General features: G+C 49.3%; 2 protein-coding genes across 3 annotated transcripts in view; one reads left to right on the forward strand and one right to left on the reverse strand.

Moving 5' to 3' along the window:
* Positions 1-14308, forward strand: LOC132448062 (EF-hand calcium-binding domain-containing protein 4B-like). Its single transcript, XM_060039124.1, has 19 exons — positions 1-388; positions 1255-1618; positions 2517-2628; positions 2969-3158; positions 4325-4471; positions 5630-5720; positions 6134-6229; positions 6986-7173; positions 7504-7575; positions 7716-7764; positions 7885-7970; positions 8678-9077; positions 9120-9572; positions 10473-10611; positions 11252-11333; positions 12061-12175; positions 12550-12651; positions 13237-13313; positions 13554-14308. Exons 2-19 carry the CDS (start codon positions 1469-1471, stop codon positions 13639-13641), a joined length of 2637 nt encoding a protein of 878 aa, XP_059895107.1. The 5' UTR covers positions 1-388; positions 1255-1468; the 3' UTR covers positions 13642-14308.
* LOC132447866 (protein arginine N-methyltransferase 8-like) overlaps positions 14223-17143 on the reverse strand; it is a 15174-nt gene continuing 12253 nt past the window's right edge. For both annotated transcript variants that reach the window (XM_060038867.1, XM_060038866.1), the window contains exons 9-10: positions 15236-15357; positions 14223-15025 (exon numbers count right to left, since the gene is read on the reverse strand). In XM_060038867.1, the coding sequence (XP_059894850.1) occupies positions 14942-15025; positions 15236-15357 (206 nt within the window). In that variant the 3' untranslated portion in view covers positions 14223-14941. The remainder of the gene's footprint in view (positions 15026-15235; positions 15358-17143) is intronic.

Genomic DNA, 17143 nt, shown 5'->3' on the forward strand with positions numbered 1-17143 from the left:
TGTTTAGGGCAAGCGGAAAAAGTTGAAAGATCTACTCCTTCAAAAAAATGAATAATCCGATCCATTTGTACAGTTCTACTTAACATTGTAATCCATTGTAGTCATAGTTACAGAGGTCCCGCAAAGCCCCCACCCCTCCCGTACTGGGCTCAGGACGCCCTCCGCTCGCTCCCTGGAAGCAGGACCTCCTCCGAACACGCCAAGAGCCTGCAGCCTCTGCCCCATGACATCACATGGTTACAGAATGACTTCTGTCTGGGTCTCCTGCGTTCATCTGTAAGGCGAGAGTTCCTCGATGCGGTCAGCGTAACAAGGCCCTGTTGATCACCGAGTGTGGGAGAAGGAGGCCGATGTGGTGGTTTTTGGGGGTTTTCATGGTTTAAAAAAGGTACGTCTTTATTTATTGTGTTTTTGGTGTTCAGAGTTGCATTTTTGAATGTTCTCTTGGGAAAGTGTTGGCTAACCAATGTTACATCCTAAAAAACTGCTTTCATTATCTTTTTTAATGAAGCAGTCCAACAATGATTGATTGGCTTCTTATTATAACAGTGCCTTCATTATACAAAGAAAAACAACTTAATGAGCTCTTTGTTATTCGATTACGGATAGTTATCATTTGTTATTGGAAACTTTGTTCAGGAGAACACACTCTTTCTACATCTCGTTGTTTCCAGAACCGTAGATTTGGTTATAATTGTCTCCAGTAGTTCAACCCAAAGTCTCCATGGCTACTCCCACTGAAGACAACTTTGTTATTGTATATCAGAAGTAATCCGACATCTGTGTCTGCACATTTGTGGGGGTGCATGTCAGTCATCATGATGCACACCCAGCCACAAATAATAACCCTTTCACCCTAAAGGGACAAATAGACAAGCAGAAAATCCAGAAAACACTCGGACACAACTTATTCAGATTTCTTTAAAACGCTTAACCACATACTGACATGACTGGCATTTCTTGAGGATTTATGACGTCTTGTGGTTTGTTTTATGCGGTATTAAGATAATCCGCTATGTATACCGGCCCCTACTGCTGGTGGCTTGGTCTGTACTTACAATAATAAGGGCTGTGCTTTGAATGCAGTGTTTCTAAAGAAGTTATGTTATCACATGTAAACACTTGTAGGCCGATCTCCTTGCCAAGATTCTTTGGCAAACCCCTTAAAACGTCTTAACGTTTGTTCCCATGGTGACACTGTGTTAATTGTGATAGCTTTTGGGTACAACTGCTGCTTGTTTGTCGTTCACACAGAAACCAAAAATAACAACCGAGGCATTTCCATTCCAAACAAACAACCCATAACTACGATCGCGTGTGACATCTTCCCCCAGCCCTCTCGATTCACCTTCCCGTGTCTCCGTCTCCGTCGCCATGGTAACAACACGAGCCCCGGTGGCACACCGGTGGTCCGATCTGTAAGGAGGACAGTTCTTCACCACCACCCTCATCTTCATCGGGGGGGGGGATGGAGGAGGAGGGCCGGGTGAACGGGCTGAGCGCCCCCGGGGGGCGGGGCTCGGAGTGGGGTCGCATCTCCCTGCTGGACAAGAACCAGGAGTTCTTCAGGATCTGTGACGTGGAGGCCAAGGGCTTCATCACACGCACCGACATGAGGGTCAGAAACACACGCCGTCTCACTGCCACCAGCCCTGTCTGTGCCTGTGTGTGTGTGTGTGTGTCTGTCTGTCTGTCTGTCTGTCTGTCTGTCTGTCTGTCTTTGAGCGTATGATCCTAGTGGTAAGGCCAGTGGTAATGCATGTCATGAATGGTCAAGAATTGAGGATACATACATTTCTATATTTTTTCATATATTTAAAGTATGGTTTAAGGCGTCATGTCTCACGGCATGGTGCGTCTTTAGTTGTCGACGTAATACTTTGGCAGACAGGCCTACTCCTTAATGGGAAATCCTTGTCTGGCCAAAACTATTAAAGGACTCTCAATACAAAGAAACGCCCAATCCCTCCTAGCACAGAGAAGTAGGGCAGCATGACAGATGATTAATGATCGCTTATTATACCAACATTGTTTGCCTAAACCGCTGTCAGGAAACCAGTGCTGTCCTCATCTGGGTTGGTTCTGTTTTCAATATTCAGGCTGTTCCCCTCACCACTTATTATGTAGTGCCTTTGTTAAGAGAAACAAACAACCTCCTAAACACACACCCACACACACACACGCATACACACGCACACGCACGCACGCACGCACGCACACACACACACACACGTACACCGTCAGAAACTGAAGTAGTGGCGCCGATTGATGTAAGGTTAAATGTCTCACTCTTTTTTCAGGCGAGACAGAAATGGCGGATTCCAATGTGCCGGTGAACATTGAACCATTGAACCACACTGTGTTTTCATTAAACACTGTGAACACTGAACACAGTTCATTTATTGAGTGTATGTCTTTGTATATGTGTGTGTGTGTGTGAGTGTGTTTGTCTTTGTATATCTCTGTGTGTGTCTGTGTCTTTATAATGTGTGTGTGTGTGTGTGTGTGTGTTTCAGAGGCTCCACCAAGAGCTGCCCCTATCATCAGAAGAGCTGGAGGATGTGTTTGACTCGCTGGACGCCGGCCGTGACGGCTACCTCACACTGGAGGCCTTCTCCTCTGGCTTCAGTACGGCTCGCTGTCCTCGCTCTGTTATCATCTCTGTTCTGATCACGCACATCTCCCATGCATCAGCCTCCCTCTTCAACTGCATGTCATGCACTTCATGTATACAATGCAGTTACATTCATCAGAGCTTTATTGGCATGAAAATCCACATTTATATTGCCAAAACTGTTTGCAAACGAAGCAAAGTAAACGCCACATATCTTTCTGTAATTATCTGTATTATCAAGCCTGTAATTTATAGCAATTTTGAAATATATATATTAATTGATCTAACTGTTTTAGGCAGTCTTGAGTCAATAACGACATCATACCAATAAGCTCCTCTGTGGTCCCGCCTCAGGCCAGTTCCTGCACGGTCGGAGGCTCTCATTGGGCGACGACCTAGGCCCCGCCCCCGCCCCGGGGCTCCGGGTCAGGGAGACGCTGTACCAGAGCCAATGGGACGCCCGGCTGGCGGGCGGTGAGGACGAAGAGGAGCAGCACTTCAGCATGCTGCTGGAGAGCCTGGGGGCCGGCAACGTGTTCGAGGAGTGAGCCGTAACCCTCCCTCACTGCACCACATTCAGCACATTCAGCACGTAGCCACTTCTTTAAAGTGGTGATATCATCCATCAGGTGGGAGTGGGATTAGCCCTTACAAGCCTTTTGCACACCCCTGTGCCTTAGTGACATCCCACGGGGTCCACCCAGATGTACGCTGGACGGATCAGTCTACCAGCCCACCCAGTGGACTGTAGCCAACGTGGCTGATCTATCCGTCACACATCTCGGTGGACACGCCCCCTTGTGAGGTCACTAAGGGACGATTTTCAAACGGCTTGTCGTGACTAATCACACTCACACCTGGGGGCATGGTATCACCCCTTTACACATACTGGGGCGACGTATATCGCGATTCCATAAATATCGCAATTCGGTAAATATCGTAACACGATATTCCACAGGATAGTGTCCTGGTGAAGGAATCTGAATACCAGCCAAAAGGCTCTAGGTTTGAACCCCTAGTCCCCGCACTCTACATTAATGTACCCCTGATCGAGATGCCCTAACCCCCACCTGCTCCGTAATGACAGGCTGCAACTAATGGATATTATCACAGTCGATATATTCTGACCATATATTATTTTTCTATATATCAATGAATCATTTAGGCCAAAACATGTCATTTATAATTGCAAATGCCATCCCTGCCATTACCAGGTTTCAGTGTGATGCTTAAATGGGATTACTTTATCTGACAGAGCCAGCCCAAAAAATTATATTTAATATTTTATTTAACATTTTAAATTTATAACGATTCAGGAAGAAAATATTTGATTTGACTGCAGCAGTAAACAGCAAATGTTACATGTTGTTATTTTTACTTTTCAAACGATTCACTGATTCTCAAAATTACATTTGATACATTTCTGTCGATCGACTAATAAGCTTAATAAAGGGCATCTAACTTTTATTAAATTCAATTGCAAATGACAAAATTGTAACAGCTAATCTCGGCTTTAAGACAGACAGTCTGCTCCAAGCCAAACACAATTTGTTGTTATTGTTGTTGTGAATAAGTTTCATGTTGGCGAACATGTTGGAATCGGAGTGGCCCCACCTCGGCCAACATTCTGTAGTCTGGTGTGGTTTGGTGTGGGTGGAGGTGGTGAGCCGGCTCCTAACCCTCCCCCCCCCTCGGCGTGGGGCTCTGTAGCCCAGGCGAGGTGCGCAGTCTGTGGGCTCAGCTCAGGAAGGACGAGCCCCACCTCCTCTCCAACTTCGAGGAGTTCCTGGCGCGCGTCACGCACCAGATCAAGGACGCCAAGGAGGAGAAGAAGGAGATGGAGAGTGCTCTGCAGAGGTGGGTGGGCCCTGTGTGTGTGTGTGTGTGTGTGTGTGGGTGTGGGTGTGGGTGTGGGTGTGTGTGTGTGTGTGTGGGGGTGTGGGTGTGTGTGGGTGTATGAGAGATGATGCTCACATTTGTTTGTGTTCTTAACTTCTAGTTACACGTAGTGTTTCATTCAATGGAATACATTGAATGAGTACAGATCTAAAGAAAGAAAGAAAGGATACAGACTAAGGTAGGAAGGTTTGAAGGAAGGATAGGATCTTAGTTGTTTACCTCAACAACAGTTGGGGATTCAAATTTCAACATTAGAACAACAACAAAATATCCTGGTATTGTGCTCAACCTATCGATGCTCTACACGAAACATACGGTCTCTCCCCTCTAGTCACAGTGGTCGGTTATGAGTGTGTGTGTGTGTGGCCCTCGGTGTGTGCACGTGTATTATTATGACTAGCCCTGTGCTGGGAGTGTGTACGTGGGCTTTGTCCATAGCTCTCCCCAGCGCAGCCCCTCTTTATCCCTTTGGAGTGACCACTAATCCGGAGGCATGTTCCCAAGTCTGGCCAGCCGTGGGGAAAACTACCAATGTTAGGCTGCGGTGTGTGTGTGTGTGTGTGTGTGTGTGTGTTTGGGCATATGCCTGGGTGTGTGGGTGTATGGATGTGTGTAACTGTGTGTGTTCCTGCACGGGCTGTTTACTTAACTCCATGTCGTCCTTTTTTTCCCATGGTGCACTGCATGGTACTGCTCAGCTAAGCCTGCCACGTCTTCGCTCTTCACTAATTGGTTGTTTTGGTATTCAGCATTGTGAAGGCCCTCTGATATGCCTTTCAATCTGAAAGGTATTTGTACGTGTGTGTGTGTGTGTGTGTGTGTGTGTGTGTGTGTGTGTGTGTGTGTGTGTGTGTGTGTGTGTGTGTGTGTGTGTGTGTGTGTGTGTGTGTGTGTGTGTGTGTGTGTGTGTGTGTGTGTGTGAGCTTATTTAAGTGCTTCTTATGGGGCCTGTATTGGCTGTGTGTGTGTGTGTGTGCGTGTGTGAATATTCCCATGAGCTTATGGGTGATAATTGGAATGTCGTTAAACTGCTCCAGACCTGACATTATATCACACGTGTTTTTCTTTGCGATGAATGAATGAATGCCATCCCATGACCGCTGTGCCTCATTACAGGAAGGCAGCCACACATGACAGCGAGATACGCAGCCTGTACGAAGAGATGGAGGCGCAGATCAAGAACGAGAAAGACCGGCTCCATCTGAAGGTACCAGCTGAGTTTAAGCCAGAGAAAGATGTCCTACTGTCCTCCAGAATCATATTATCTACATGTCCTGTGTTATTGACTTATAAGATCATTGCTGGATTGAAATTATGAGATGACAATTGCATTGATCCTAATTGCTTAAACCGATTAATGCCTTCAGTTATGTTTACTTCAGTTATCTTGGCTGCTCATCAGATAAAGCAAGCAAAGTTAAATGAAAGCAAGAGCGGACTTTGGTCTCCTCATTTCTGTGATGGATGATCATATCTATAATTTTGACCAAGTTACTAATCAGAAAATCTGCTATTTAGTGTTCTTTGATGGTAAACCAAACACACAGACATGACGCATTGCAAAAGCACCTCGTACCCACCAACCAGAGTACTGAGCACTGACCTTCGACCTCCTCTCAGGACTCTGAGCGGCAGCAACTGCACAGCCAGGACCTGGAGTACCAGCTGGTCTCCAAGGAGAGGGAGCTGGACCAGCTCTCCTCCAAGCAGCACAGGGTGAGGTTAGACTCCGTCCAGCCTTCTGTTCTGCCACGATCCCTCAGTGCCTCTCTAAATCGACTCTCTTTGCTGCTCCTTAAATGCACCAAACGAAACGGTCGACTAACCTGACTTTGTATAGACTTGAGTTAAGTTTAGTTGTAGTTTATCATCAAGCAGTCCTAAGGTGGACCGCCGTAGTCACACAGTCCAGTCCAGCACGTGTAATCCTGACATTGAGCAGAGTGTGATTCTAATAGACCGATACCAACACACTCAGTTGGAGAGGGCTGAAAGAAGTTAAAGGCGTCGTCATCGAACGTGCGTCAGATGTCGTGCACTGTTAGCACCGAGGACCTCATGACTTTTGATTGGTCCTTCCACATCAACCACCACCTCCACTGTGGTCACCGTGGTAACGCCCCATCCCCTCCACTGTGGTCACCCTGGTAACGCCCCATCCCCTCCACTGTGGTCACCGTGGTAACGCCCCACCACCTCCACTGTTTTCCCCGTGGTAACGCCCCATCCCCTCCACTGTGGTCACCGTGGTAACGCCCCATCCCCTCCACTGTGGTCACCGTGGTAACGCCCCATCCCCTCCACTGTGGTCCCCGTGGTAACACCCCACCACCTCCACTGTGGTCCCCGTGGTAACGCCCCACCACCTCCACTGTGGTCCCCGTGGTAACGCCCCATCCCCTCCACTGTGGTCCCCGTGGTAACGCCCCCTCCCCTCCACTGTGGTCCCCGTGGTAACGCCTCCTCCCCCAGCTGGAGCGGCAGTGCTGCGAGCTGAGCAGTGAGAAGAAGGAGCGCCACGTGGAGAACGTGAAGCTGAAGGTGACCAACGAGGAGCTGGTGAGGGAGCTGGACAGCACCAGCCAGGAGCTGACCCTCGCCCAGGAGCAGCTGACGCTGCTGCAGCAGCAGGCCTCCCGGCTGCACCAGGAGAAGGAGATGTAGGGGGGCATGCACACGCACGCACGCACACACACACACACACACACACACACACACACACACACAGACACTCAGACACTCAGACACTCAGACACTCAGACACTCAGACACTCAGACACTCAGACACTCAGACACTCATGAACACATGCACACACACACAGGTACTTCAAGCACACACACACGCACACACACACACACACACACTCAGACACTCATGAACACATGCACACACACACACACACACACACACACACACACACACACACACACACACACACACACACACACACACAGCAAGTGTTGGTGATGTTTGGCGTGTTGTCCTCCAGGGAGATGTACAGGATAACGGAGGGGCTGCAGAGAGAGAAGCAGAGTCTCATGAAACAGCTCGACCTGCTCCGGTGAGATATGAGTGTTCATTCATAATCCTTGAGTGGGTGAGTCAGCAATAAAGGAATGACAGCCAATAGGAAATGAGGCTTTTACAAAAGGCCTTCTCGTATCGTAACAACCACCTGTTTGTCTTGTTCACACCATCCAGAGAGATGAACAAACACCTGAAGGATGAACGGGACATATGCTGTGGCATGGTAAATGGAGTTCTTCTTCAACGATGTGTAGTTTTCTGTGATACTCCCAGATAAATGATGCAGTACATCAACAGTACATGGTACTTACTGAACGGTTTCCTTTCTTTCTTCCTCTTAAAGCCGCGGTCCTCACTGAGGAAGAAGCAGAAGCAGCAGAAGGCTGGCCTGGCTAATCTATTCGACGATCCCAGTCCACAGTCCAACAGGTGAGCAGTCCGTTATAAAGACCCTAACGTCACACCTTCCTTTGTATTCATCCTAAACATGAACATTCATTTTTATATCCCCTAAAATGACACGTTACATTGTATTCATCATAACATTTCACATTAATCTGCGTGTTCTGGCTCTATAATGTTGAGAGATGTTAGAAATATAGAAAAAACACCTTATCCACCAACATGGATTAAAAGGAGGAAAACTGAGGATTTCTGATCAGATTTTTGGACTCTAAATCTTCCAAATGCTTAAAAGACATCGAAATTACATTATGTTAAATTGTAGGAACAAAATGTGGAAGACATGTTTGTGGTCAAGTCGATTGACTCGATCAAAAAACAAACAAATCGTAACCCCCGACCTCGGGCCGGATGTGTACCCTGATGTGTACCCTGATGTGTACCCTGATGTGTACCCTGATGTGTACCCTGATGTGTACCCTGATGTGTACCCTGATGTGTACCCGGATGTGTACCCTGATGTGTACCCTGATGTGTACCCTGATGTGTACCCTGATGTGTACCCTGATGTGTACCCTGATGTGTACCCTGATGTGTACCCGGATGTGTACCCGGATGTGTACCCGGATGTGTACCCGGATGTGTACCCTGATGTGTACCCTGATGTGTACCCTGATGTGTACCCTGATGTGAACGGGGCGCTGTCCCTCTGCTCTCGTCCCCTCTCCCTGAAGCTCCCTGATGGTGGACGGGTCCTACCAGTCTCTGGAGGCCCTGCCGTTGCACCACCTTCATATCGTGTTTGTCGCTTCCTCTTCCTGCAGCGAGGACGACTCCCCCGGCCCCGCCCCCGGCCCCGCCCCCTACCGCGCCCCCTCCCTCTTCTCCGCCCCCAGCGCTAGCGCTAACCCCTACGCTAGGCCTAGCATTAGCCCCCGGGGCGACGCCCCCGCCTGCCCCCAGCAGAGACCCCCCGCCAAGAAGAGCCCCGCCCACCTCGCCAACGGCCACGGCGACGCCCCGGCCTCCTCCTCCTCCTCCTCCTCCTCCTCTTCGTCGCTGGCGAGGGCGCGCTCCGGGAAGGTCGCCAAGGCGGTCACCAAGGTCAAGCGTCAGCCGGGCCGCACGGGCGCGGCCAAGAGGGGGCCGCAGCGAGAGAGGGAGAGGGGGAGGGCGGGGGGGAGGAGGACGAAGGAGGAGGAGGAGGAGGAGGAGGAGGAGCGCCTGGACGGGCCGCTGGACGGCTGGCCCCTGCGCCGCGTGATCTCCATCGAGGAGGACCACCTGCCCCACCTGCTGCTGGGGGGGCCCCAGCCCCTCCTGCACCAGCTCAGTGAGGAGGAGGAGGAGGAGGAGGAGGAGGAGGAGGAGGAGGACGAAGACGATCTGGAGGAGGTGGGGGCGGAGGCAGCGCAGAGCGACCTGGAGGCCAGCGGCGTCGACCTGACCAGCGAGTCCATGGCCACGCCCCCCTCCATCTCCGCCCAGCAGGCTGTGGCTGTGGCTGTGGGCGTGGCTGGGGGCGTGGCTCCGGTGGCGGCGCCGGTCGTCACCAGGTCCCGCTTCTCCAGGATGACCAAGACCCCCATGGCCCCCCGGGGTCAGCCCGTCGGCAAGGAGACCCAGCACGTACGTCCCTGGAGAGAGAGCCTGTGTGTGTGTGTGTGTGTGTGTGTGTGTGTGTGTGTGTGTGTGTGTGTGTGTGTGTGTGTGTGTGTGTGTGTGTGTGTGTGTGTGTGTGTGTGTGTGTGTGTGTGTGTGTGTGTCACATTCATGTTAACGTTCACATTCAGCGGGCGGCTGTAGCTCAGGAGGTAGAGCGCGGTGGTCGCTGGTTCGATCCCCGGCTCCTCCTCCTGAGTGTCGAGGTGTCCCCGAGCGAGACGCCTCCCCCTGACTGCTCCTGACCAGCTGGCTGTCGCCCTGCGGGGCTGACGCCGCCGTCGGGGTGTGAATGTGTGCATGAATGGGTGAATGTGAGGCCGTATTATAAAGGGGGCCACTGGTTAGAAAAGTGCTGTATAAATGCAGTCCATTTACATTCACGTTCACATCATTTTTTAAATTTTTCTTGACGTTCATGTTTTTGTTCACGTTCATGTGTTCATTTTTTTTGAGTTCATTACCATTCATATTTAATGTTACATTAACGTTTAAGTTCTCGTTTCTGTTCCCGTCCATGTCCCCTGTCCCCTCCGTCCCCGTCCATGTCTCCTGTCCCCTGCGTCCCCTTCGTCCCCTTCGTCCCCGTCCATGTCCCCTGTCCCCTTCGTCCCTGTCTCCTGTCCCCTTCGTCCCCGTCCATGTCCCCTGTCCCCTTCGTCCCCGTCCATGTCTCCTGTCCCCTGCGTCCCCTTCGTCCCCGTCCCCGTCCATGTCCCCTGTCCCCTTCGTCCCCGTCTCCTGTCCCCTTCGTCCCCTCTCCCCTTCGTCCCCGTCCATGTCTCCTGTCCCCTTCGTCCCCGTCCATGTCCCCTGTCCCCTTCGTCCCCGTCCCCGTCCTTCCTGTCCCCTGCGTCCCGGGGTCAGCCGGTGAGGGAGGGGTCCGTGTCGGTCCCTGAGCGTCTGTTCAAGGTGGTGCTGGTGGGGAACTCCAGCGTGGGAAAGACCTCCCTACTGCGCTCCTTCTGCGAGGGCCGCTTCAGCCCCGCCACCTCCGCCACCGTGGGTGAGCACCGCTGTGTGTGTGTGTGTGTGTGTGTGTGTGTGTGTGTGTGTGTGTGTGTGTGTGTGTGTGTGTGTGTGTGTGTGTGTGTGTGTGTGTGTGTGTGTGTGTGTGTGTTTAAAAAGTCGTCCGATTTTTTGAGAGACATCGAGCAAGAGTGTGTGTGTGTGTATGCACATGTGATTGTGTGTGTCTGTGTGCATGTGAGTGTGTGTGTTACTGTGTACATGCGTACCCTACACCAGGTACATGTCCACTAACACACACATGCCTCCTACATACACCAACACTGGTGTTAGCGTATGTCGTGGTTTAGCATCACATGGGGAGGCTTACAGAGTCACACTGGCTGTCTCAGAGGCCTGGCACACACTGTACGGCAGCTTAAGTCACGTCGGATAGGTCTCCCTGCTTTCATCTCCCTCCACCCCCCCCCCCCAGCCCTCCTTTAAGCTGTGTCATGTCCAATTGGTTGTCATGCCTTTGGGTGATGTAACACAGGTGCAACTATGCCCCCTTTGGTGAATTACAGTAATCATTTTGAAGAAATTATGTGTTGATGAGCTGCGTTGTGTGTTGATGAGTTGTGTTGTGTGATACTGATCTGTGTTGTGTGTTGATGAGCTGCGTTGTGTGTTGTCAGGTATCGACTACAGCGTGAAGACGCTCACCCTGGACAACACCCAGGTGGCCATGCAGCTGTGGGACACAGCTGGACAGGAGAGGTAGGAGATCACAGAGCAGGACAGGAGAGGTAGGAGATCACAGAGCAGGACAGGAGAGGTAGGAGATCACAGAGCAGGACAGGAGAGGTAGGAGATCACAGAACACAGAGCAGGACAGGAGAGGTAGGAGAGCACAGAGCAGGACAGGAGAGGTAGGAGATCACAGATCACAGAGCAGGACAGGAGAGGTAGGAGATCACAGAGCAGGACAGGAGAGGTAGGAGAGCACAGAGCTGCCATTTCATGCATGGTTTGATCATAGTTTTGGTCATTCAAACGGGGAGTTATACTTTGATGAATCAATCGATAACATAGGAGAATTTGCACATGAATCCACACACACATAGATGCGGACACACACACACACACACACACACACACACACACACACACACACACACACACACACACACACACACACACACCCTTTCAGTTCCTTGCAAAGTGCTATATGCTATCTGTTGGTAACGTGTTGCTGCAGGTACCTCAGTTATGTGTGTGTGTTAGTGTATGTGTTTGTGCGTGTGTATGTGTGTGTGTATGTGTCAGTGTGTGTGTGTGTGTGTGTATATGTGTTGTTAACGTGTTTCCCGTGGCTGCTGCAGGTACCTGAGTTATGTGTGTGTGTTAGTGTATGTGTGTGTATGTGTGTGTGTGTGTGTATGTGAATGTGTCAGTGTGTGTGTATGTGTATGTGTTGTTAACGTGTTGCCCGTGGCCGCTGCAGGTACCGCAGCATCACCAAGCAGTTCTTCCGGAAGGCGGACGGCGTGGTGGTCATGTACGACGTCACGGTGGAGGACAGCTTCAAGGCCGTCAAGCCCTGGCTGGACAACGTCCAGGTGAGGCTCCTCCCCCTCTGCTCAGACTCCTCCCCCTCTGGGGTGACCAGGGGACTGTAATGGGTCAGACTCCTCCCCCTCTGGTCAGACTCCTCCCCCTCTGGTCAGACTCCTCCCCCTCTGGTGTGACCAGGAAGCTGTAATGGGTCAAACTCCTCCCCCTCTGGTCAGACTCCTCCCCCTCTGGTCAGACTCCTCCCCCTCTGATATGAAGCACAAGGAGGTTGTCTTGGTTATGGGGGCTGGACCGCCCAGGTGCATGGTTCGATCCCCTCCATCAGTCCTACCCAGATGAACCGCCCCTATTTGGAAGGCATTGATTCATTTTGTGGTAGGCTCATTTTAATCTTTATTTTTTATTTTTTTGGTACTAGGAAGCTGCAGGCGAAAGCATCCCCATCCTGTTGCTAGGCAACAAAATGGACAAAGATGAGGAGCGACAGGTCTCCTACAAAGAGGCCTTCCTATTGGCTGAGGTGGGTGAGGATCACATTGGGCACATTTAGACATAGATCCGCTCGTAAATGTCACACGGTAGACGTTTCTTTTATCCAAAGCGCCTTTTAATCCCAAGAGTACAGACAAGACCCTGACACTCGACACACTGATGGTGACCGTGTCAGTGGCGCCTGGGGGTATTAGCACGCACGGCTCCACCGGAAGGCACACGTGTTCAGAGCCTCTGCTCTTATCCTTATCATGCTGTTTTGTGTGAACATTAAAATTACAACTTTATACGTTTATTTCACCTGTACACCTATTCATTATATTTTCTCTTATCCCATGTCATTAATTTTATTTCAACATTTAAATGACAACTTTTCTTTAATAACATTATTTCACCTGTATCTCTTCTCTTATCACCTATCGTTCTATTTGAAGTGACGATTTAAACCGCTTAAATATTTTGCAATGCCGTGATTTCACTCAATTCACTCAAGACATGAATGTAAACTGTGAACCATCCCTGGGACCACCAGCAGGGGGCATCTGTCTGTACATATGAAGGCACGTTACTAACGGCCTCCCTGTTAACGTGTGTGTCTGTGTGTCCCGTGCAGGTCGCCCAGATCATGTTCTACGAGGTCAGCGCCTTCACAGGGAACCAGGTGGCCGAGTCCCTCACCCACCTGGCCAGGTGACGCTCCACACAAGAACCGAACCGCATGAACGCTCAGAGGAAAAGGGTTTCAATTCAGAACCAAAGGATTACTCCCTCCTGTTTATTCTCGCCCACATTCATTCTGATATGAGTACCTGCCACTAAGCACTGACTCACTGTGTGTGTGTGTGTGTGTGTGTGTGTGTGTGTGTGTGTGTGTGTGTGTGTGTGTGTGTGTGTGTGTGTGTGTGTGTGTGTGTGTGTTTGCGTCTCCAGAGTTCTAAAGGAGCAGGAGGACAGAGTGAGAGACACCACCATCATCCTCACCGCCCAGCCCGTGAAGAAGAAAGCCTGCTGCAAGTAGAACGCAGGGGACGGACACACGTGGTGGAACGTTGGTAGAGCCCGGGGACAACGGACACATGTGGTGGAACGTTGGTAGAACCCGATTACACCTCACACTCGTCCGATGCGTTTGCTGGACATGGATGGATGATGTGTGAAGGCGGTGGGCTTCATATCGATGGACTTTGGGTTGGACTTTATATTCTATTTTATTTGAGCACTCATTGTGGACTTAGCTCTGCGTTGTTTAAACTGAAGATGAAGACAGATAAGCAGAAATTGCGTTGCAATTAACGAAAGAATGAATGAAATATGAGTATTTTACGTATTAGAGGAAAGGACCTGAAGACAAAGAGATTGCGTTGATATTTACTCCAAGCGCTGGTCTGATGAACATGGGCCTTTATTCACCTTGTAGCTCTTGGCCCCATCTTGGTTCTAAGCGTTTAGAACCAAGAGGGCCGCGAGGTGAACAAGATCTATTCGGAGAATCACCGTGAACAGATATATTTAAGATGACTGATCCATTGATGGGGATTGGTGATGTTTATTTTTTTTATTTTGTGTAATCAACCTAAGATAAGAATAATCAAAAGCCAATATGACCACCGGAATTTATTGAAATTTTGTTTTTGAATTAAAATCACAGGTTAGAAAAAACAACTATTAAATTCTTTGTAACAATTGGTTGGAACAGTTCTTTTCATGGCCCTTTTTTCATTTTCACGTTCATGTTTCAAAATAACGTCAGACATATTGCATTTTTTTTTCTTCTTCTGAGGCTTATAGTTCTTGCACTGAGTAAATTATGAATGATCTTAAATTCAATTGTTCAAATTCATTGTTTTTAAAATCAATGGGGCTCAAATAATTACACATGCAGATAAAAAACTCAACTACTATAGACCCCCTACATATACAATGAAAATGTAATTCCTAACGGAATAATAAGGAATTAGGTTTAAATTATAACTTGTTTCACGTCAGACCGAGAAATGCACAACATTTGACACATCATAAATATCGATCTTCTCACTGATGTACTCAAATAACTACAAAAACATGAAATAAAAATAAAAAGTACTGTCAAGAAATCAAGTTTAGGATAGTACATTCAATGAAATGCCCACGGCAATCAGGTTGGTGTCGATGGCAACTATTGCTCAAAGTAAATGGCTCCCTCTGACGGCCGGACAACAGCCAATCAGATTTCTTCAGTGTCGGCGGCCAACAGGAATGGTTCTTGTAGAGCCTGTAGATCCTCCTCTGTTGTCCGGAGGGGTTTGGGTTTACGCTGTAACCTAGCGTTGGGTCGGTCCCTAGCGCATTTTGTAATCATGAGAAATAGCTGCCTCACATAGCTGTCCTTTAAAGTCTAGCTCCAGGGTGAACTCCAGGTCCCGCTGGAAATGAAAGAAGACCAGAGTAAAGATAAAGTGGTGCTAGCATAACCGACATAGTGACCTGAGGTCGGCTCTCAAGAAGACCAGAGTAAAGATGAAGCGATGCTAGCATAACAGACGTAGTGACCTGAGGTCGGCTCTCAAGAAGACCAGAGTAAAGATGAAGCGATGCTAGCATAACAGACGTATCGACCTGAGGTCGGCTCTCACCTTGTTCTTCTCGTTGGGCCGGATGGCGATGCTGCCAAACATCTCCTCCCCCTTCCTGGCGGTCAGATAGTCCTCCAGGTAGAACACAGTCTGCTTCCAGTGGGTGCTGGGGGAGTCCGGAGCTAGAGGCAGGAAGGGGGGGGGGGAGAGATAGAGGCAGGAAGGGAGGGGGAGAGACAGAGGAAGGGAGGGGGAGAGACAGAAGAAGGGAGGTGGGAGAGATAGAGGCAGGAAGGAGGGGGAGAGACAGAGGAAGGGAGGGGGAGAGACAGAGGGGGAGGGGGAGAGAGGCAGGGAGGGAGAGGTTTATAGAGAGGGAGGGAGGGAGGTTGGGAGAGAAGGAAGGGAAGGGCAAAGGGAAGGATAGAAGCAAGCGAGAAAGGAGGCAAGGAGGGATGGTGGGAGAGAAGGTAACAAGGAAGAAGGAGGGAAGGAAGGTAACAAGGAAGCAGGAAGGGAGAGCGGCAAGGATGGAAGGAAGAATGCATAAGGAAAGTGATAGTGAGTAAGGAAAGAGGAACAAACACAAATACGAGAATTGTAGGATTAGACGGAGATAGTTACCAACGCAGTAACAACAGGACAGGCAAATAAGAAATGGAAATAAGGAGAGCGAAGGAAAGGGTTAAAGGAACCAGAGGGCTCGTCAGGGTGAGCGCTGCAGAGAGAGATAATAAAGATAAGTGTCAGAAACACCCAAAGGTGTCGCGGGGTGTCTGAAACATCGATGTGTGCGGAGCGAGAGAGATCAGATCAGCATGGGTTCAAGTGGAACTCTGTAGTTCTTAACCTTATGAGGATGGTTAAATGCCTTCAGGCTTGTTGACGTGAAGACTTAAGTACTATAGTAACAGAGTGTGTGTGTGTGTGTGCATGCGTGTGTGTGTGTGTGTGTGTGTGTGTGTGCGTGTGTGTTTTCATGTATAAGAAGGCCTTGGGTCTAACAGACACTCCATATCAGCAACCACAGAATGTTCTCCTTGACATTGCATTACATAAGCAGCAGGCTTTGTACTGTGGTGTCTCCCTGTCACTGCTCTGCTGAAGTACCCCAACAGAAGTGACACATTGGCTCTATGAAAATAAGACGAATCATAACAAATTATCCCGGAAATATGACTATGATTTTAAGCAGGACTATTTAGAAATTGCAATTTTCCAAAGACCATATAGTTTGAGCTCTCCTGCCACGAATGTCAACACAGTAAGACAGTAAGACAATGAATAACATTACTGTTTTCAGAAACATCACAGTGTTACGTTGCCATTGTTCACATCCGTGGCTGACATAGGGAACGTGTACATTCATGCTCTTTTGGCAGCACTGGTATACGGTAGACATTTTGACTAATCAAATTGAAACGGCTGTTTTCGGTAAGCCAGGGGAGATGTTTACGACTCTTCGATCACGCAGACCGGTAGTATCCTTTAACGTGGTGTAGCTCTGGCTGGGGCTGCTCGATTATGGAAAAAATCATAATCACGATTATTTTGGTGAATATTGAAATCACGATTATTCAAACGTTTATTTTTGAGTTTGAAAACATGATGTAATTATTCAGCATGTCTCTCCCAAAAACACTTAGCAACTGAGAACGTTGAAATTTCGCCTTAAAAATAATACACAAAATGGTGAAAATGAAAATGTTCAAAGCTAAGATAATGTACAGATATCTATCCAGCTGTTCTGCCCTAGCTCTGGCTGTGGGGGGTGGTTGAATGTGACAGTGTTACAGTATCCTCTAGCCTTGTGTAGCTCTGGCTGTTGGGGGTGGTGGTCGAATGTGACAGTGTTACAGTATCCTTTAGCGTGGTGTAGCTCTGGCTGGGGGGGGGTGGTGGTCGAATGTGACAGTGTTTCAGTATCCTTTAGCGTGGTGTAGCTCTGGCTGTTGGGGGTGGTGGTTG

The sequence above is a fragment of the Gadus macrocephalus genome, chromosome 19 (genome assembly GCF_031168955.1).
Source record: "Gadus macrocephalus chromosome 19, ASM3116895v1".
In the NCBI taxonomy this organism is placed as follows: domain Eukaryota; kingdom Metazoa; phylum Chordata; class Actinopteri; order Gadiformes; family Gadidae; genus Gadus; species Gadus macrocephalus.